General features: G+C 37.4%; 1 protein-coding gene across 1 annotated transcript in view; it reads left to right on the top strand.

The window, feature by feature from the left end:
• Positions 1-23,357, top strand: part of AK9 (adenylate kinase 9) — a 129,607-nt gene that overhangs the window by 40,118 nt on the left and 66,132 nt on the right. Inside the window, exons 12-18 of the mRNA XM_034991444.1 lie at positions 7,313-7,498; positions 9,853-9,966; positions 10,053-10,148; positions 11,870-12,018; positions 18,931-19,087; positions 20,121-20,235; positions 22,425-22,498. Of these exons, the coding sequence (XP_034847335.1) occupies positions 7,313-7,498; positions 9,853-9,966; positions 10,053-10,148; positions 11,870-12,018; positions 18,931-19,087; positions 20,121-20,235; positions 22,425-22,498 (891 nt within the window). The remainder of the gene's footprint in view (positions 1-7,312; positions 7,499-9,852; positions 9,967-10,052; positions 10,149-11,869; positions 12,019-18,930; positions 19,088-20,120; positions 20,236-22,424; positions 22,499-23,357) is intronic.

The following is a 23,357-nucleotide window of genomic DNA, read 5'->3' as shown; positions in this document are numbered from 1 at the left end:
TGAAGTCCCAATAGTTCATTTTTGCCCTTGCTTCCCTTTCCTTTGGCAATGTTTCTAGGAAGAAGTTGCTGCGGCTGAGGTCGAAGAGGTTGCTGCCTGTGTTCTCCTCCAGGATTTTGATGGACTCCTGTCTCACATTTAGGTCTTTCAACCATTTTGAGTCTATTTTTGCGTGTGGTGTAAGGAAATGGTCCAGTTTCATTCTTCTGCATGTGGCTGTCCAATTTTCCCAACACCATTTGTTGAAGAGACTGACTTTTTTCCACTGGACATTCTTTTCTACTTTGTCGAAGATGAGTTGACCATAGAGTTGAGGGTCCATTTCTGGGCTCTCTATTCTGTTCCATTGATCTATGTGTCTGTTTTGGTGCCAGTACCATACTGTCTTGATGATGACAGCTTTGTGATAGAGCTTGAAGTCCGGAATTGTGATGCTACCACCTTTGCTTTTCTTTTTCAACATTTCTCTGGCTATTCGGGGTCTTTTCTGGTTCCATACAAATTTTAGGATTATTTGTTCCATTTCTTTGAAAAAAGTGGATGGTATTTTGATAGGGATTGCATTGAATGTGTAGATTGCTCCAGGTAGCATTGACATCTTCACAATATTTGTTCTTCCAATCCAGGAGCATGGAACGTTTTTCATTTCTTTGTGTCTTCCTCAATTTCTTCCATAAGTATTTTATAGTTTTCTGAGTAAAGATTCTTTGCCTCTTTGGTTAGATTTATTCCTACGTATCTTATGGTTTTGAGTGCAATTGTAAATGGGATCGACTCCTTAATTTCTCTTTCTTCTGTCTTGTTGGTGGTGTATTGGAATGTCACTGATTTCTGTGCATTGATTTTATATCCTGCCACTTTACTGAATTCTTGTATGAGTTCTAGCAGTTTTGGGGTGGAGTCTTTTGGGTTTCCCACATAAAGTATCATATCATCTGCAAAGAGTGAGAGTTTGACTTCTTCTTTGCTGATTTGGATGCCTTTTATTTCTTTTTGTTGTCTGACTGGTGTGGCTAGGACTTCTAATACTATGTTGAATAGCAGTGGTGATAGTGGACATCCTTGCCGTGTTCCTGACCTTAGGGGGAAAGATCTCAGTTTTTCCCCATTGAGAATGATATTCACTATGGGTTTTTCATAGATGGCTTTTATGATATTGAGGTATGTACCCTCTATCCCTATACTCTGAAGGGTTTTGATCAAGAAAGGATGCTGTACTTTGTCAAATGCTTTTTCTGCATCTATTGAGAGGATCATATGGTTCTTGTTCTTTCTTTTATTAATGTATTGTATCACATTGATTGACTTGCAGATATTGAACCAATCTTGCAGCCCAGGGATAAATCCCACTTGGTCATGGTGAATAATCCTTTTAATGTACTGTTGGATCCTATTGGCTAGTATTTTGGTGAGAACTTTTGCATCCATGTTCATCAAGGATATTGGTCTGTAATTCTCCTTTTTGATGGGGTCTTTGGTTTGGGGATCAAGGTAATGGTGGCCTCATAAAATGAGTTTGGAAGTTTTCCTTCCATTTCTATTTTTTGGAACAGTTTCAGAAGAATAGGTATTAATTCATCTTTAAATGTTTGGTAGAATTCCCCTGGTAAGCCATCTGGCCCTGGGCTTTTGTTTGTTGGGAGATTTTCGATTACTGCTTCAATTTCCTTAGTGGTTATAGGTCTGTTCAGGTTTTCTATTTCTTCCTGGTTCAGTTTTGGTAGTTGATACATCTCTAGGAATGCATCCATTTCTTCCAGATTATCTAATTTGCTGGCATATAGTTGCTCATAATATGTTCTTATAATTGTTTGTATTTCTTTGGTGTTGGTTGTAATCTCTCCTCTTTCATTCATGATTTTATTTGAGTCATTTCTCTTTTCTTTTTGATAAGTCTGGCCAGGGGTTTATCAATCTTGTTAATTCTTTCAAAGAACCAGCTCCTAGTTTCGTTGATCTGTTCTACTGTTCTTTTGGTTTCTATTTCATTGATTTCTGCTCTGATCTTTATTATTTCTCTTCTCCTTCTGGGTTTAGGCTTTATTTGCTGTTCTTTCTCTAGCTCCTTTAGGTGTAGGGTTAGGTTGTGTATTTGAGACCTTTCTTGTTTCTTGAGAAAGGCTTGTATTGCTATATACTTTCCTCTTAGGACTGCCTTTGCTGCATCCCAAAGATTTTGAACAGTTGTGTTTTCATTTTCAGTGGTTTCCCTGAACTTTTTAAATTCTTCTTTAATTTCCTGGTTGACCCATTCATTCTTTAGTAGGATGCTCTTTAGCCTCCATGTATTTGAGTTCTTTCCAACTTTCCTCTTGTGATTGAGTTCTAGTTTCAAAGCATTGTGGTCTGAAAATATGCAGGGAATGATCCCAATCTTTTGGTACTGGTTGAGACCTGATTTGTGACCTAGGATGTGATCTATTCTGGAGAATGTTCCATGGGTACTAGAGAAGAATGTGTATTCTGTTGCTTTGGGATGGAATGTTCTGAATATATCTGTGAAGTCCATTTGGTCCAGTGTGTCATTTAAAGTCTTTATTTCCTTGTTGATCTTTTGCTTAGATGATCTGTCCATTTCAGTGACGGGGGTGTTAAAGTCCCCCACTATTATTGTATTGTTGTCGATGGGTTTCTTTGCTTTTGTTATTAATTGGCATATATAATTGGCTGCTCCCATGTTAGGGGCATAGATATTTACAATTGTTAGATCTTCTTGTTGGAGAGACCCTTTAAGTAGGATATAGTGTCCTTCCTCATCTCTTATTAGTCTTTGGTTAAAATCTAATTTGTCTGATATAAGGATTGCCACCACAGCTTTCTTTTGGTGTCCTTTAGCATGGTAAATGGCTTTCCACTCCCTCACTTTCACTCTGGAGGTGTCTTTGGGTCTAAAATGAGTCTCTTGCAGACAGCATATCGATAGGTCTTGTTTTTTATCCAATCTGATGGCCTGTGACTTTTGATTGGGGCATTTAGCCCATTTACATTCAGGGTAACTACTGAAAGATAGGAATTTAGTGCCATTGTATTGCCTGTAAGGTGACTGTTATTGTATAATGTCTGTGTTCTTTTCTGGTCTATGTTACTTTTAGGCTCTCTCTTTGCTTAGAGGACCCCTTTCAATATTTCTTTTTTTTTTTTTTTTAAAGATTTTATTTATTTATTCATGAGAGACAGAGAGAGAGAGAGAGAGGCAGAGGGAGAAGCAGGCTCCCAAGGAGCAGGGAGCCCGATGCGGGACTCGATCCCAGGACCCTGGGATCATGACCTGAGCCGAAGGCAGACGCTTAACCATCTGAGCCACCCAGGCGCCCTCAATATTTCTTGTAGGGCTGGTTTCGTGTTTGCAAATTCCTTTAGTTTTTGTTTGTCCTGGAAGCTTTTTATCTCTCCTTCTATTTTCAATAACAGCCTAGCTGGATATAGTATTCTTGGCTGCATATTTTTCTCATTTAGTGCTCTGAATCTATCCTGCCAGTCCTTTCTGGCCTGCCAGGTCTCTGTGGATAGGTCTGTTGCCAATCTAATGTTTCTACCATTGTAGGTTACAGATCTCTTCTCCCGAGCTGCTTTCAGGATTTTCTCTTTGTCGCTGAGACTCGTAAGTTTTACTATGAGATGTTGGGGTGTTGACCTATTTTTATTGATTTTGGGGGGGTTCTCTGTGCCTCCTGGATTTTGATGCCTGTTTCCTTCCCCAAATTAGGGAAGTTCTCTGCTATAATTTGCTCCAGTATACCTTCTGCCCCTCTCTCTCTTTCTTCTTCTTCTGGGATCCCAATTATTCTAATATTGTTTCATCTTATGGTATCACTTATCTCTCGAATTCTGCCCTTGTGATCCAGTAGTTGTTTATTTCTCTTTTTCTCAGCTTCTTTATTTTCCATCATTTGGTCTTCTCTATCACTAATTCTCTCTTCTACCTCCTTTATCCTAGCAGTTAGAGCCTCCATTTTTTATTGCACCTCATTAATAGCCTTTTTGATTTTGACTTGGTTAGATTTTAGTTCTTTTATTTCTCCAGAAAGGGTTTCTCTAATATCTTCCATGCTTTCTTCAAGCCCAGCTAGTATCTTTAAAATCGTCATTCTGAATTCTAGTTCTGACATCTTACTAATGTCCGTATTGATTAGGTCCCTGGCAGTTGGTACTGCCTCTTGTTTTTTTTTTTAAGGTGATTTTTTCCATCTTGTCATTTTGTCCAGAGGACAATAGATGAATGAGAGAACACAATGCTAACAGGGTAAAAACAACCCCAGAAAAATATACACTAAACAAATCAGAAGAGACCTGAAACCGGGGAAAAAGAAAGGGAAAGAAAGAAAAAGAAAAAAAAAGAAAAACAAAAAGATAAAAACAAAAAACAAAAAGCAGAATATGATCAAATATGATCAGGCTGGTGCATAGATGAGTGCCACACTCTAGATTTGGGACATATTTTGGTCTGTTAGAAGAAAGTGCCTCCCAAAATTTTAAAGAAAGAAAAACTTATATACGTACAAAAATAAGAGTAAATACGATGAAGGGATGGATTATGATTGTAAAGATGAAAATTATAAAAGATTTTATAGGGGCGCCTGGGTGGCTCAGTCGTTAAGCGTCTGCCTTCGGCTCAGGTCATGATCCCAGGGTCCTGGGATGGAGCCCCGCATTGGGCTCCCTGCTCCACGGGAAGCCTGCTTCTCGCTCTCCCACTCCCCCTACTTGTGTTCCCTCTCTCACTGTGTCTCTCTCTGTCAAATAAATAAACAAAATCTTAAAAAAAAAAATTTTATAAAAGAAATTGGTAAGACAAAAAGTTGGTTGAAAAAAGGAAGAAGAGGACTTAAAAAAAAAAGGGGGGAGGGAATGTGATCAGGCAGGAGACTAGAACAAGCCATATACTAGAAATTTAGGGTATATTTTGGTCTGTTAGAAGAAACTGTATCCCAAAATTTTAAAGAGAGAACAACTTATATATATATATATATATATATATATACATGTATACACCAAAAATAAGGTTAACTACTATGAAAGGATAGAATATGACTCTAAAAATGAAAAATAAAAAAGATTTTTAAAAAAGGGATTGATAAGATGTTGGTTGAAAAAGGGAAAAAGAAAAATTCAAAAAAAAGAAAAGAAATAGAAAGTTAAAAAAGAAAAAATTAACTTTGAAAGACTAAAGAATCATGGGATAAAAGCCATGAATTCTATGTGCAGTATTCCCCTAGCGCTGGAGTTCTGCCGTTCTCATTGATCAGTAAACTTGGTCTTGGCTGGCTGTTCTCGCTTATCTTCTGGGGGAGGGGCCTGTTGCCGTGGTTCTCAAATGTCTTTGCCTGAGGCAGAATTGCCCCGCCCTTGCTGGTCCGGGCTAAGTAATCTGCTCAGGTTTGCTCTCCGGAGCTTTTGTTCCCTGCAAGCTTTCCGTACAGCTTTGGAGGAAGAGAGTGAAAATGGCAGCCTCCCAATCTCTGCCCCAGAGGACCCGAGAGCTCAGGGCCCTGCTCCTCAGTGCGCCCCCAGAGAAAAGCAGTGAGTCACTCCTGTCTCCCCAGTCTCCGGCCGCACTCCGTGCTCACCCAGCCTGTGACCAAGCGTTTCTATCTCTGGCACCCGACTCGGTGTGGAGTCTCCAAACCCAGCAGATCCCTGCGGTGCGCTCCCGCACCGCTCCTCCCAGGGGGAGGAAGGGGAGTCTCCCCGGATCTGCCACTTGTTGGGTCCCTGCTGGAGGAGCAGTGGCCCGACTGTGCCACGGATCACGGTTTATGGCAACCCCAAGCAGAGAACCCGCTCCTTGGGTTTGTCTCTGCAGCTGGCTTCCCTGCTCTGATACCTGAGAGCTCTGCCGCACTCAGGCACCCCCGGTCTTTCTGTGACCCCAAGGGTCCTGAGACCACACTGTCCCAGCAAGGGTTCCGCCCCCCTGTTAGCCACTGGAGCGACGTCCCTCAGTGGAGCCGACTTCTAAAAGTTCCGATTTTGTGCTCTGTGGCTCTATCACTTGCCAGAAGCGGCCGATGGAGGCCCCCTCCCCCGCTGTCTATCCTCCTGAATATCACCTCGGATTCACTTTTCCGCAGTCCTACCTTCCAGAAAGCGGTCACTTTTCTGATGAGAGAGTTGTTGCTGTTCTTTTCTTCGATCTCCTGTTGAGTTTGTAGGTGTTCAGAATGGTTTGATCCCTATCTAGCTGAATTCCTGGGACCAGACGAAATTTAGGTCTCCTACTCCTCCACCATCTTGCTCCTATATATAGAATTCTAATCCAGTTTTTTAAATGGGCAAAAGTTGAACATATGATTAAAACAGAAGGTAAGTGAATGACCAATAGCACATAAAAGAAGCTCAAACTTATTTGTGATTAGGGGACTGTAAATTTAAACTATAATGAAATACTTCACACCCACTAGAATGGCTATAATTTAAAAGATTCACAAAACCAAGTTTTGGTGAGGATATGGAGTTAACTGCAATTTCCATAATTGCTGGTAAGAATGTAAAATAGTTCAACCACTTTGGAAACAGTTTAATGGCTTATTATAAAATCAAATATACACTTACCATATGACCCATTAATTCCACTTCTAGGTATTTGTCCAAGAGAAATAAAAACGTATGTCCACAAAAAGACTTACTCAGAAATGTGCATTACGAGTCTATTTATAACAGCTCCAAATTGGAAAAGCCCAAATGCCCATCAAAGATGAATGGATTAAAAAACATTAATGAATGAATTAATTCATTCATTCACCCTTGTACTCTGTGTAGCATAGTCACACAGTGATACTACTCAATAATAAAAAGGAACAGATTACTGATATATACAATTACACTGGTGAATCTCAAAAACATTGTGCTAAGGGCGGGAAAGCTTGGAATAGATTACATACTGTATGATTCCATTTATATGAAATTCTAGAAAAGGCAAAACTAATATATACTGAGAAAAACAAAGTGGGCCAGGAACTGACTATAAGGAAGCATGAGGGAACTTTCGGGGTGATGTAAATGTTCTATATCTTGATTGTAGTTGTCGTTATGTGTATGTGTTTGTCAAAACTCATCAAACTGTATACGTAAAATGGATGCTTTTTATTGTAAGTTATACATTCAAAATTGATTTTTTTTAAAAATTTGTGTAACTTGAATATATATTACATGATACATATCTAAGTATGTCATACTACACAAAAAGTATGAATTTCTGTGAAAGCATGTACTCAAAAATCGTTGAATTCTGAAAATAACGTATCTCAAGTGGCATTAAGATGTTTGAGGTAGATAAGTATAGATGTAGCCGAACAATGTTTAATATTCACAGTGATTTGTGCTTCCGTTGGTTTTCTCAAATATTCTTTGCAGGTAATTGACTATGCCAAGCTTGTTCAACCGCGTTTTGATAAAGCCCTTGAAACGTTAGTGAGAGATACGATAGCGAAGGCCACTGAAGCAGCGATTAAAGCTGTGAGAGAGCAGCTCTTCATAAAGCTACAAGCTAAAAGACAAGGTGAACCATCTCTGTCACATGTGTGTTCTAAGCAGAGGTCAACAATTCAGCCTGGCTGCCCAAGGGCTGGGACTTGCTTTGCTCGCCCTGGTATCCCTGGCACCTTGTACAGTGCAGTCTCTTAATAATTGATTGAAGACATGAATATACATAAACCTGACTCAAATAGAGAAAAGATTTCAGTCCTAGACCTCTAAGGAAAGGAATCAGAAAGAGCTTCCAAATTTGGATTTACTTTTGTGGATTTGCTTGCTGGGCAGAGACTGAATAGAAGTTATACCTTTATTGACTCCACTTGATTCTTGTGGAGTTTACATTGTTGCTGCTGCTGCTGCGGCGGCTGTTTTACTATGTAAATGTGGGTCAGCCCCAATTGTAATTAGTTTTTTCTATTTGGAGAATAATTTCAAGTTCAAAACAGTCATAAGGCAATGAAACTGGAAGAAGCCTTAAGGATCAATTAACACAATTCTTTAACTTTACAGATAAGGAAAACTTTTTATATAAATTGGGAAGCTTCTATCATTTTCTGTGCTTGAAACTGTTTAAATAGCAAAGAAATTATCTCTTCCTACATGGCAATGTTGAGCTTTTGCTAAGAAAGAACAGGTTATTTGCCTAATAAATCTGTCCCTTCTTTCTCAGCAGCCTATAAACAAGTGAAAGAGTCCAACATGGTGCCCAAGCGATTACAAAAACAACAGCAAAAAGGCCAGCATTAAAATTACACGCCATCCTTGGGGTGCCTGGGTGGCTCAGTTGGTTGTCTGCCTTTGACTAAGTCATGATCCTGGGCTCCTGGGATTGAGCCCTGCCTCCCGGCTCCCTGCCCAGGGGGCAGTTTGCCTCTCCCACTCCCTCTGCTCCTCCCACCACTCCTACACACTCTTGCTCTCTCTCAAATAAATAAAATCTTTTTTAAAAAAAAAATTAGGAATAGCATGGAGGACCACAGGGGAAAGGAGGGAAAACTAAATGGGAAGAAACCAGAGAGGGAGACAAACCATGAGAGACTCTGGACTCTGGGAAACAAACTGAAGGTTACAGAAAAGAGGGGAGGGAGGGATGGGATAACCAGGTGGTGGGTGTTAAAGACAGCACGTGTTGTGATAACCACTGGGTGTTATATATAACTAATGTATCAGACGTAACTAATGAATGGTTGAATACTACATCAAAAATTAATGATGTACTATATGTTGGCTAACTGAACATAATAAAATAAAAAATTACATGCCATCCAAACGATCATCCAGATGATACAGAATGAATTTGTTTTTAGTATATTATCTTCAAAATGAAAACCAAAAGTTTATTAAATACTCATGGACAATTCACAAACTAAAGCTTGAGAAATATTGGCAAAGACTATTAAGATGGCTTTTTATTCAACTTACTTAAGGCTGGACAAAATGAATTCATTAATTCATTCACCCTTGTACTCTATGTTAGACATGATTCTAGGTACTGGGCTACAGAGGTGAGCAAGACACATGAAACTCCTGTCTTAGTGGTTGTTACATTTTAATGGAGGTTGGGGGTCAGGGAACAAGTGGACAGATAGAAAAAATGTAACACTGTACTGGGTCAGGCAGTGACTGGGGCAGGGGTGCTGGAGTGTTAGGCTGAGCAGGGAAGACCTCTCTGAAAAGAGGACATTTAACTGAAACCTGGATCAAGAAGGAACTAGCTAGGCTCCAGGAGGAAGAACAGTGATTGATGATGTTTCTTGGAGTCTGTAGTGATTCCTTTCACATCAAATTATGGCATGAAATCATAGATTTTAGATCTTTCCACATACTGCTTTCTCCCACCAGAATATAGAAATAGATGCCATCTCTCATACACTGCGAACTTAAAATTCTCTTTTTCTTTTTCAAATTCCATAATTTAGAATTCGGATTTAGAATAAATCTGACAGTAGGGTTCTTAAACTTTTCTAGTTGGAATTTTCATGCTGGTTCCACTGATTTGCTAGTTTTGCTAATTTTACTCCCAGTATACTTTTAAGAAAAATTTGTCAGTGAAGATTATTGAGGTTTTTTAACATAGAAAATTCTATAATACAGAGGAAGGCAGCTAACATGCATTAGACTTCCTGTGTGCCAAGCATTTTCTCAGTGTTTGAGTCTATTATCTCATTTAATCCTTACAACAATGCTTTTGGCTTGATCATCCTCATTTTGCCCAATAGCAATTGAAACAGAGAGATCAAATGATTTGCCAAAGCCACACTGCCTGAGTCAGAACTCACACTCAAGTCTGTCTGTCTTTAAAGCAGAAGATTTAATCACTATCCCTGTCTGCTTACCCCCAAATATATTTTGCTAACACAGCCCATTACTGTCTTTTAGCACAGTCAACTTCAAGAATACTTGAAAGAGAATTTGAAAGGAAAGATTATGACAAGTTCCAATCCGATGCATATAAGAGTTTAGAAGAGTCACGGTCTTCATTTGATGAAGATGGTAAAAAAATATATTCTGATGTTCTTGGCCAAATCTTTCCTAATCTAAACAGATTAGCTGATAAAGCATATTATTCTTTCATGCAGTGTTCACTCATGAATCCCAAAAAGATCGTTTTTTAGAAGACAATGAAGACAAAAAGATTTCAGAAAATGTCTTCGATGATCAAGCCTCTAAAACTGGTAAAGATGGTAACAAAATGAATGGCTCAGTGCACCTGGGTGGCTCAGTCAGTTAAGTGTCTGCCTTTGGCTCAGGTCATGATCCCAGGGTCTTGGGCTCGAGCCCCGCATCAGGCTCCCTGCTCAGTGGGAAGCCTGCTTCTCCCTCTTCCACTCTCCCTGCTTGTGTTCCGTCTCTCGCTGTCTCTCTCTGTCAGATAAGTAAATAAATTATTTAAAAAAAAAAAAAGAATGGCTCATGCCCTGCTTATGGATCTTATTTCCATTTATTTCATATTTTATCATGTTTAACATTGAAACTTAAAATTATCCCCAAAATTGGACACTTAGGTTAAAAAATAGTTTTTCTCTTACAGAGTTAAACTGAACAGCTATAGAACAGAAAGAGATTTATTAGAATGAAGAAAAAAACTAATAAGATAATAAATTCTTTCTTAAAATCTGTCTAATGTACTGGAATCAGAACATCACAAACCTAGAGTTTGAGCTGTGAAATGTTACTATTTAGTGCTATGTACCCTTATAAAATTTTTCCATTCACATATTAACATAATTGAGAGCATACAATGTAAACTATTTTTACCTTTTTTGATTCATAATACATTTAATTATATTATTTCATTAAGAAATATTTTAATCCTCATTTTAAATTACTGCACTATTTCTGTGTTCATAGGTAATAGTTTTAAGTAGTTCTTTATGTTGTAAACTTATTTTTCAGATTTTTTTTTGCTACTACAAATAATGCTTTAATGAATTTTTTCATTGTCTGCATGTTGACATAGGTATAATCACTAGTTTAATGAGTATGAAGTTATAGACAGAGTCAAGTTGCTTTGCATAAAAGTTATTCCAAATTATGTTCCCCTCAGTAATATACAAAATATGTGTTATTGTTTCCTTGGTATATTCTCTATAATTTTAATTTTTATTTGATGATTTCTGAAATTTAATATTTTAATATTTGTTAGCCATTTATATTTCTTCTTTTCTGAGGTGACCATTTTTGTCTTTTGCTCATTTTTCTAAATTGTCCTATCAGTTACATGTTTCTGTAAAAACTTTCTGTATTAGTCACTTATTTTTCATATTTTTTTTCTACATTGGGTCATTTGTCTTTTAAATCACTTTGATGTTTTTGAAGTAGAGGGGCTGCCAGTCTTCTGTCTAATTAGAGGAGTGGATGAATACTTATATCCTGATGCAGCCTATGAGCCAACGTAGCTGTGTAGAGTCATTCAGCATGCAGTGAGGGCAAGCATGAAGTATAACACTTGAAAAACCAGCCTGTGCCACCTTCTCTTCCATCCCTGCCAACTTGCCTACCTCTTTTCCTCTTGCTGTTTCACATGGTCCCATGCTTGTAATTGGAAGTATTCCTCTTGTTTTCTGATTCATTACCTTGATGCTCATGATTTAGCTTGACCCTGGAATCCTTTGGTCCCTATGTCTTCTACCTGGTTTCCTGGGTTTTGACTCCTGCTGGACATGACTTCTTACCTCATTCACTTTCATTCTGATGCACTGGCTCCAAGCCACTGCTCTGATGTTTTATGTTTCCTGACTTAACATTTCCTCCTCAGTCTATTTCCCCCTTCTTGGAGCATGTACTGCAGTAACACAAAGATAGTAATTTTTGGATCAAGTATTAATAATCATGTTCTATTGCAAGTAGCATTGTCCACTAAAATTATTAATGGCATTAGGTTATTTTACTTTAGATGCATTAGAAGACTCAATAGAAGAGGTAACTGCAGAGCATCCAGAGGTTATTTCTATGATAGAGGAGACTATGAAAATGACAAAGGATATGAACTTTGAACAGCCATATGAAAAACATGCTGAAATCTTAGAGGAAATCATCAAAGAGGTAAGAAGTCCAGATCCAAATGCTTATGTTCTTTGGTAGTTTTTAATGTATCAACAATTATGCAATATAATTTCATAGCTTTGAAATTAATCCTTCTTTAACTTTTATTTTCTTTAATTGAGTTCAGTTCATTAAAATATGGTGCCTATGAAGCCAGTACCAACGTTAGATATTTCTTCTATGAGCTAATTAGTTGTAAACTGAGACAAATTTCACTCCATAGCTAACTTATTTCATCCAACCACCTTGAACATGCATTCATAGGGGAAATGGATGAACACACAAGTGCTTGTCCAACCTAAGGGGAAATTAAAGCCTCAGATGCTATGTCCTACCGCTGGCAAATCAGAAGGTTTATCTTTGGCTTATAAAGAACAAGATATCCACATGGGTCTATTTTGTACAGAGATCTTGAGTAAGCATTCACAGCAAAAGTCAAAGACAACAAATCTGTTTTGGGCTTTCAATGAACTTCTTTGGTATTTCTCTGTAATTTGAGAATTATGTAATTTAAAATTATATGAGAAGAAAAAATATTCTATGAGAGTATAGAACCACTCTATAACACATTGGGTGGGCTCCTTGAGCCCCAGGCTGTACCCAAGGTAAGTTGCTGTCCCCCTCTGAGCTTCCCATAGAGATCTTTCAACTTCTTCTGCATCCCTTCAGGTTGTTCTGTCGTCAGTTGGTTCCTTCAGAAGCATTCTGAGAACCTACTATTTGCCCCCTTAATGTGCTAGATTCTAGGGATATGAAGATGAATTAAACATAGCTCTTTAAGGAGCCATCAGTCAGGTGCAGAAGGCTGATGTATAATCCAATATTTGAGTTATCATGTACTATGTGGATAAGTAGATATATACAAGGTGTAGGAATCCCACCTACCATCAGGACTGTCATCTCTGCATGGAAAGTGAGACAAAGTATCCCAGAGGAGAGATAGGCAAGTGAGGGACGTCTTTAGCACTGTGGAAGTCCCATCCTTGCCCTTCGCTGAGGATTTCCTCCATTCTCTTCAGAGTTTATTCTGGAGGATACAAATCTACAAGGAGTACTAAAACACCTCTGATATAGGAATGTATATAGTGTCATTAGATGATAAACTGCCGCTCTGGGATTGTGGAGGAGCCTAAATCACATGAGGTTTTAACATCAAATCTCATATCAGATTGTCTGTCTCAAGAGAACAGAGACCTGTGCAGGAGACTTTGACTTGTCATCAGTTTTGATGGTCTCTGTGAGGAGTAAGACTATTCTTAAAAAGTAGCTAGACTGGTGGGAGGGTTGGGGTGGCTGGGTGGTAGACATTGGGGAGGGTATGTGCTATGGTAAGCGCTGTGAATTGTGTAAGACTGTTGAATCACAGACCTGTACCTCTGAAACAAATAATACATTATATGTTAAAAAAAAAAAAAAAAAAGAAGATAGCAGGAAGGGAAAAATGAGGGGGGGTGGAAATTGGAGGGGGAGACAAACCACGAGAGACTATGGACTCTGAGAAACAAACTGAGGGTTCTAGAGGGGAGGGGGGTGGGGGGATGGGTTAGCCTGGTGATGGGTATTAAAGAAGGCGCGTACTGAATGGAGCACTGGGTGTTAGATGCAAACAATGAATCATGGAACACTACATCAAAAACTAATGATGTAATGTATGGTGATTAACATAACATCATAAAAAAAAACGTAGCTAGACTGAACCTAAAACTGCTCTAAAAAAAAATAAAGTCCTTAAAAACAGGTAGAGAGATAAAGAGATAGGCTCCTTTATGTCATTTGCTCATTTTTAATAGTTTTTCTTTGTTTTCATTTGCAGTTCTTTATGTGTTCTGAATACGATTCCTTTGTTAGATGTATTGCAACTATCTTTACAAATATATTCTATTCTGAATAATAGGAGTTAATTTGAATGAAATCCAATTGATTAACTTTTTCTTTCATAGTTAATGCTTCTTATGTCCTATTTCAGAAATCTTTGGCTGTCCAAGTTCAGGAAGATATATATTCTCCTAGGTTTTCTTCTGTAAATTTTGCTTAGCCTTTCATATTTAGAGCTAAAATCGATTTTGAATTAATTTTGTGTATACAAAAAATATATCCAAATGGCCAATAAGCATATGAAAATGTACTCAACATCATTAATTATCAGAAAACTACAAATTAAAACCACAACATGAGGAAGGGGATGAAGAGATACAAACTTACAGTTATGAAAGAAGTCAAGGGGATAAAAAATACAGCATAGGGAATGTAGTCAGTAATATTATAATGACTTTGTATGGTGACAGAACAGATGGTAACTACATTTATCATAGTGAGCATTTTGTAATGTATTTAATTGTAGAAGCACTATGTTGTACACCTGAAACTAATATAATATTGTATATCAATGATACTTCAATAACAAATAATTATAATACATACATACATACATACTCTTACAGTTGTGTACCAGCACCATTTATTGAAAAGACCAACCTTTCCCCACTATCATTTAGTGACTATATCTGTGTGGTCTATTTCTGGATACTCCATTCTGTTCCATGGACCTATTTGTCTATCTGCACTCCACTACCACACATATTAACTACTGTAGCTTTTTACTAAATCTTGAAATCTGGAAGGCGGAATCCTTCAACAGCTTGTTTCTCCTGTCACTGCATCCTTCCCTGTGTCATAAGTTGTTTCGTTCTGCTTGCTTTTTCAAGAGTATCTTGGCTATTATAGGTCCTTTTTACTTCCACATAAATTTTAGAATCATCAACTTTCACACACATGCAAACACACACACACACACACACACTTGCTGGAGTTTTGATTGGGTTGTATTGTATCTATAAATAAATTTGATGGAAACTACCATCTTCACAATATTCGGTCTTCTACTCCATGAGCATAGAATAGCCTTACTTTATCTTGATCTTTAATTTCTCCCAGTGTTGTTTTGTAGTTTTCAGTGGAGAGGTCTTCAGTGTCTCTCATTAGATTTATTTTTAGGTATTTGATGTATTTTGATCCTATTTTAGATGTTGTTGTGGTCCTATTTTGGTTTCCAATTGTTATTTCTGTAATTGTTTTTTTATCCTGTTTTTCTATTGTGCCTCCCACTAAATTTCATTTTCTGATCTAAAGCTCATAGCCCATATGCAGAACAGGTATGAATGATGCACTTGGGTCCAATGTATGATCCTGTCCAGGAAAAGTGAATAGGTTTTATTTCATTTGTAAACTGGAGAGTTAGGCATGGCTCCCTGGAGTCATGGGTTAAGGAAGATTCTGAAACACATCTGTATCTCAGCTCCTTTTAGAATCTTTTAGAATTACAGTTTAACAATATTTTGCAGCCTTAAAAATACAGAAATAATGATGTGTCATTTCTACCAAAGAGAAAGAAGGGTCACTGCCTTGCAATGGAGAATGCACATTTTTCCACACTAAATCATTTGCACTTTTACCTGGTTTCCGCCTTGATGAGCTACAGAGCACACAATACAAGCAGAGGCTGGGGGACACTGGGAACTTCTTCCTGCTCCTATTTGCTTGTGTTATCTGAAGCTGTTACCTAGACTTATGCCAGAGTTATTTGCCCCGTACCTCACAGAAAAATGTCAAGGGGACAACATCAAGGAAAGTGAGGCTTTTGTGTCTAACCTGCCACTGTACATTTTCTAGCCCATGACCTATCCAGCTGCGCATCGTAACCACAGCCTATTTCTCTAGTCACTGCAGCCTTCCCCGTGTGATACGTCATTTTTGCTCTGCTTCCCTCATCACATGGTTTTTTCTCAAAAACATCTCCATTTCTGCCCTTGTATCTGTGTTCTTCACATGGTCATTATATTTTTCTATGCCCACACCCCCGCCACATCTCTCTGTGTTATGTACTTTCCCTGATTCTCCCAGTCTCTTCTCTTAATCGCTGTCTCCCTAGGTATGTTTTTTCAGTGATAAGTACTTGGATATACAAGTGATAAACACATGTATGTGTGTATATCTATAATCACATATATATGTATATACATATATATTCATAAGTAGTAAAATTAAGAGTAAACATGAAATAGCATAGAATAAGGGAATGCAGAAATAGCATGTTTAAATGAAGGGGAAAAAATTTTATTAAGTTAAAAATCACAAAGGGATAGAAGGATGAATAGTGCATGAAAATGTTATACCATTTTTCTAAATATTGCTTTTTCCCACTCACCCGTCCCCTGAGGATGTCCAAAGAGAATGCCACTTTATTTTCAGCTGGTCAGACATCTGAGAGCCCACTTCCATGGCTCTGGTGCCGGCCAGGCCAGACACAGACCATACACAAATGCTTCCCTGGGGCCCCCTCCCTACCACTTGCCCCACAAGGCTCAGAGTCCTGCCACACCTCCTGCTGGGCCATACACTCTGGACTTCTTTCAGATATGAATCTTAAGGAAGGTTCCCTCTTCTCTCCACAATGATCTCAACTGGGGAATCTCCCTCAATAGATTCCTACACTGAAGCTGTTTTGCTGATACGTCTAAAACCTGTATCCTCAGGCACCCAAGTCCTCACCCCCCAAAACTTTCCTCCCCTCAGCATTGAAATGTCCAGGCCTGAGTGCCTTGTGCAGTTGCCCCCTACCTGGTGTCAGCAATCTCTTTCCCTGAGGCAGTGGATGTGTCCATAATGCTTTACTTCTCCCTTCCCTCCAAGTCACTTGAGATAAAGTCAGAAAGACAACTTCCACATTTGGACCTGCACAAACACAGTGGAAAAACTTAAAGCAAAAGCTCAATAGAGAGGCTACTTAATAATGATTCTCTCTATGAAAAAAACCATGAAAATCATAATTTTAGGACAAAGGTCAAAAAATATTTATAATAAATATGACCTATTAATTCCTTAATACAAAGATTTCTTACAAATCAAGGAAAATGGAATATCCTAATGTAAAAGCAGGAAAAAGATACAGATTGTTTCATCAAAGAAGAAATGCAAATGGTTAATTGAAAATTTTAATGTTCAAATTTCAAGAAAATTATGAAACTTAAAACAGTAAGATATAAATTCTTACCTATCAAATTGCCAAAGATTTTTAAAAATGTGTAACAATCCATACCAGTGAGGCTATAATGAGATGGTCACATAGGAGAAGTGAAAACTGATACAGATGTTTTGGAAACAATGTGGCAATGTGTGTGAAAGACCTTTAAAATGTTCATACCTTTATGAACCTAAAAACACATCTTCTAGGAACCTAACCTGAAAAAATATATAACATTTGGGCATAGATTTGCATATACAGATGTTATGTTCATCACAGTGTTATATTAAAATTATAAATTATGTAAATGTTTAAGAGTGAGAGAGTGATTAAACAAATTAAGATCTATTCATTTGATAAAATACTATGAAGGCATTAATTTTTTCAAAAAAATTTGAATGAGATGGAGAAATTATAAATTATATCTCAATGTTGCTTTCATTTTCATATCTTTGAAACTGGACAGTAAGATTTTCGTTAACCATTTATATTTTTTCAGTTTTATTGAGTTGTATTTGACATATAACACTGTATTAGTTTAAGGTGTATAACATAATGATATGATATATGTATATATTGTGAAATGTTTACCACAATAATTTTCGTTAACACCCATCACTTCACACATTTAGTTTTGTGTATGTGTGATCAGAATTTCTAAGATCTACTCTCTTAGCAACTTCCAAATATACAATATAATATTGTTAACTGTAGCCAAACCATGCTGAATATTACGCCCCCGGGACCTATTTATAACTATAAATTTGTACCTTTTGACCACCTTCACCCATTCTCCCCAGCCCCACCCCTGCCTCTGGCAACCACCAAACTGTTCTCTGTTTCTAGGAGTTCAGTTTTTTTAGGTTCTACATATAAGTGAGATTATACAGTATTTGTCTTTCTCTGACTTACTTCATTTATATTTCTTTTTTACAGCTTTCTCTTTTTTCCCTTAATTCTGTTAAGCATTTCAAAGTGCTTAAAAAAAATTTTTAGAAGACTCTTCAATCTGAAACTAATGATACACTATATGTTAACTAATTGAATTTAAATAAAATAGTTAAAAGTTAAAAAGAATTTTTTAAAAAGGACTCTTCATTCAGATGGAAATTCATAAAGTAGGTAATCTTAAATTCTGCAGAGGCCAGTGAATTATACCCTTTCATGTGATATCTCTTCCCCTTTGACTTCAGATATCCTATGATTACCTGATGACACACAAACTTGAGCCGCTCAGACTTGGTGTATTCACAGGTCCACATTACTAATTTCCATACTTGCACTGAAGCTGTAGCTACTGCTCTGCCCGAGGGGGGTTGGGGACAAAGTTTAGCAGAACTCCCTAAGCACCTGCAAGGTTTATTTTGACCCAATTCCTTCCTGCTGCTTTTAGTAACCGTATCAGTACCTTCTCAGCTCTCACACTGAGGAATGAAAAGTAAAAGGGAAGTGAAGAGTGTTGTCACGAAAACAGGCAAGCTGGACTGGGCCCTTGCTACTCAAAGAGGGGTCCATGGACCACTGTCACCTAGGGGCATGTTCGAAATGCACACTCCTGGGCCCAAGAACTCCTAAATCGGGATCTGAATTCTGTAATACAGAATAACAGATAGCAAAAATGTACTGTTATATTTATTTAATAAAGGCTTTTGCTTCCCATTCTTAATTTTAAACACTTAGATAGCTTTATTGCTTTAAAATTGTCTCTTTTATTTTTATTTTATTTATTTATTTTTAAATTAAGTGTCTCTTTTAAAATTAAGTGACTTTTTTTTCTTTCGAGTCAGAAGAATTCAAAAGATAATTGGTTAGGGTCTGCAAAAACAATATATCAAAGTAGTATCCTTGACTTCTCTGGCTGTGATGATAATATCAGTTGTCCTTTTTCACAGGTGGTTGAAGAAAACACGAATAGGTTTTCTGGTGCCCCAAAGTATGGAGGATGGATACTGGACAATTGCCCTGTTATGAAAGAACTGTGGATAGTCTTAGCCGAGAAAGGAATTATACCTGATTTAGTAATCTATTTATCAGATAGAGAAAACAATGGTTAGTAAATATTTATCATGTAAATCTGAAAGTGAAGTTTTTATTGCTGATAATATGTTTAGTTAAAATACAAAATGGAAAACTCTTCCCTCTCCCTAGTTACAAATATCACCCCAGCAATCCCTTCACAACCTAGAGGTACACAGAATGAGGCATCCACTCACCAAGTAGATGGGCAGGAATGGTGTGCTGGATCATTGGACGTTCCATCAGGCCCTTACAATTATTCTTTGGAGCTGAGAATTTAACACCCCATTCTCAATCAGCACTCTAACTTCTAAATGAAAAATATATAAGGCTGAGAGTAAAGACTATATATTAGTCCTTAACACCTCAAATGGGAAATATTAAAGACATAAAGATAGCAGAACTAAATTTTAATTATTCTGTCACTTTGAAAAAAGCTATAATAATCAAAACAGTATGGTACTGGCATAAAAACAGACACCTAGGCCAATGGAACAGACTAGAGAGCCCAGAAATATACCCATACATATATGGTCAAAAAATCTTTGACATAGGAGCCAAGAATATTCTGTCATCTTGCCTTGTAAGGAAATATATTTGAAAAGAGAGTTTCCAGGGGGAAAATATGATACACCACCTCTTTTCATGTTTTAGTTATTTCTACCATGCCGATATATACCTCTTAGAAAGGATTTCAGGGGGCGCCTGGGTGGCTCAGATGGTTGGGCGTCTGCCTTCGGCTCAGGTCATGATCCCAGGGTCCTGGGATCGAGTCCCGCATCAGGCTCTCTGCTAGGTGGGGAGCCTGCTTCTCCCTCTGCCTCTGCCTCTCTCTCTCTCTCTGACTCTCATGAATAAATAAATAAAACATGAAAAAAAAAAAAAAGAAAGGATTTCAGACAGTCTCGATATTTTAAAGAACCTGGACTCTATTTAGATAAATGCTTAAAGGGAAATATATTTGGATATAGGCAGGAACAATTTTTTGTCGTTAATATCCAAACTGTTTCTCACTATATTTTATAGAGCTTCAAAATTAATGTTATTCTCTTCATCTCTATTTCAGGGAAATATTTACTTAATAGACTGTATTTAGAGAATAAGACTGAAGTTGACTCTAAGATTTTAGAAAGATTATTAGATGAACTGCAAAAGAAAAAAAAGGAGGAAGAAGCAGCAAGGTAAAATATGTCTGGCATAATAAAACAAGTTAATGAATCTTTTATAGCTATTACATACCGGGCGCCTGGGTGGCTCAGTTGGTTAAGCGACTGCCTTCGGCTCAGGTTATGATCCTGGAGTCCCGGGATCGAGTCCCACGTCGGGCTCCCTGCTCATCAGGGAGTCTGCCTCTCTCTCTGACCCTCCCCCCTCTCATGCTCTCTCTCTCTATCTCATTCTCTCTCTCAAATAAATAAATAAAATCTTTAAAAAAAAATTAAAAAAAATATATAGCTATTACATACCTACTTAGAAGTTACATTTATGAAATGTCTTTAATATCAAAACAGTGGTCTACTAAGTAGATCCAATTCTAACTAAATTCTAAGAAAAACAGTAGGCTTACAAATATTTTCAGAGTGTCTAAAATACTGAGTTGTGGATGTTTTCATGGCCCGAAATCAAACTTATTCTAGAACAAGCGTCAGCTCTCAAAAGACACTGAAAAAAAATGAGCACAGGTAAGATTATTTTTTTTACCATATTTATCTGCTACTTAAATAATTTTACAGACCAGTACCCACAAATTGAAAAAATAATACGATAAAAAGTAAATGAAAGGGGCGCCTGGGTGGCTCAGTCAGTTAAGCTTCCGACTATTGGTTTCAGCTCAGGTCATGATCTCAGGTCAAGAGAGCCCCCCTGCCCCCCACCCTCACCCCGTGTCCTGGAGCCCTGCCTTGGGCTCTGCACTCAGCAGGGAGTCTGTTTGAAATTCTCTCACAGGTGCTCCCTCTGCCCCTCCACCATCCCCTCCCCCCGCTCACAGCGTACTCTCTCTCTCTCTCTCAAATAAATAAAATCTTAAAAAAAAATGGCTTTAATTATTGTTTTCCTGACATATCTCCATAAGTGTAGTAATGTCTTTTGAAGACAATAGAAGTAACTAGATTTTCACAGGATGGGGAAAGGATGCAAAGAACACTGAATATGGAGAATGACAGACATGTAAAATAGTCAGGAAAACTGCCCGAAAGTGGGCAGCTGATATGAATGAGCTCTACTTAACTCATCCCCTGTTGGTGAATACTTGATACAGTTTTTTGATATTATTTTTAAAAGATGCAATCAACATTCTTATACATGTTTCTTTGTGCAGTAGTATGCCGATTCCTGAGAGCTAAATTCCTAGATATAGAATTTCTATGTCAGAGGTATACACATTTTTTTTTTAAAGATTTAATTTATTTATTTGAGAGAGAGAGAATGAGAGAGAGCAAGCACATGAGAGGGGGGAGGGTCAGAGGGAGAAGCAGACTCCCCGCCAAGCAGGGAGCCCGATGCGGGACTCGATCCAGGGACTCCAGGATCATGACCTGAGCCAAAGGCAGTCGCTTAACCAACTGAGCCACCCAGGCGCCCAGAGGTATACACATTTTAATTTTTAATAAATATTGCCTTTCTCCATCACTTTACTAGTTTTCCTTATACCTATCTTCATCATTAAGGCAGGCTTAGTGTTTCAATCCTAATGAAAAATAGATTTCCTCCAGACATTTAAGTTTCCATATTTCAAGGCTCTTCAAATTTCATTATTACAATGTTGAAAAGAAGTCAGGAAATAATTTTTCTGATTAAAAGATAATTATCAGTATAGAAAAATTTTTAATGCAAAAAAATAATAAGTAAAAGTAAAAACTCTCATAATGCCAGCATCCAGAGATAATTCCTATTAACAGTTTTGATTAGCATCCTTCTAGGCTTTTGATCATCATTTATATAAACTTTAAGTACAAAATTAAAATTGTATTATACATAGTCTTATATTACACTTTTTTGTCACTTAACATATTTTGTGAACATTTCTTATTCAGAAGGGAAAATGGTACTTCTCCCATTTACCTTTTCAGCTTAGAGTTGGACAATCTTTTATTAATTTTGGCAGATTTCCTAATTAATAGCCAAAATTTTTTAAAGTGTAACATTGCAACTTTTCTTAACCAAAAAAAAAAGGAAAAAAACAAACCAACCCTGAAATTAAGTGGCTTCAATATGAGCAAATTAAACATTTACATTGTAAAGTTAAAGAGTGTAATGAACATTATACACAGTTTACCCAATTTTTTACCACTATGGGCCTCAAATCCTAGAATATTGTAAGATGTCTGAATTTCCAAAGATGATTAAATTTTGGACCTTTTCCTTTCAGAAAAGCTGCTGAAGAAGCATTGAGAATAGAAGAAGACCAAAGGCTATTGGAAGCTATAAGCGAGAAAGCAAAAGGCAAACACAGATTTCTATCATTAATAATGTGTCATTTAATTTTGTTTTGTTACTGCAGGCAACTGCAGTATTTCAAGTGAATTACAGACAGCATGACCGTATTTCCCAGTTTGCCCATGAAAGTCTAGGTTTATGCTATGCCTATGGTACTGAAATATTTATTTGACCCACTTTCATTCTCAATGTTCCAATTTGGATAATAAATTGTGTGGTCACTAGAGCAATGGAGTCATAGGAAAAGACCTCTGACACAAATACCTATGCATGCTCCCTCTGCGGGTCCACAGCAGGAAGCTCAGCAGCTTGTCTTAAAATGCTGCCCTTGTCATGTAGGACACATGGATGTTGGAATTACTTCTAGTAGAAGGATCCTGCAGAAGTTGAGAAAACAGCCAATCTCCTGCTATACCCATTGTCTTTGAACTTAAATTTTCATCTTCATTATACAAGAACTTACTCCAACAGTTTCTTTTAAGACTGAAGTTCTTAACCTAGAGTTCATGGATAAAATTCAGAGGTCTGTGAACTTGAATGGGAAAATAATTACAACTTTATTTTCACTAAACTTTACCTGAAATTTAGTATTTCCTTCACTTAGTAATTAATATAGGCAACAAGCCATAATAGTATCAGCAGTATCTTGACTTTGTTACCAATAGAAACTAAGATATTTTCATGTCACATTATAGTTCTATATATCCTCTTTGTGCTAAATCACGATTCCAAAATGATGGTAGTTATTAGACCGGCTGCTAGTTCTTGTTATTTAATGCATTAGTAAAGATGCACGAATTTCCTATGGCACAAAATTTATTTTGATATCTTCATAACTGTATTTCAATATAATTGGTTTCTTACG

The sequence above is a fragment of the Mirounga leonina genome, unplaced genomic scaffold (assembly GCF_011800145.1).
Source record: "Mirounga leonina isolate KUSES-001 unplaced genomic scaffold, KU_Mleo_1.0 Mir_53, whole genome shotgun sequence".
NCBI classification, from domain to species: Eukaryota; Metazoa; Chordata; class Mammalia; order Carnivora; family Phocidae; genus Mirounga; species Mirounga leonina.
This window is presented reverse-complemented; position numbering and strand designations above follow the sequence as displayed.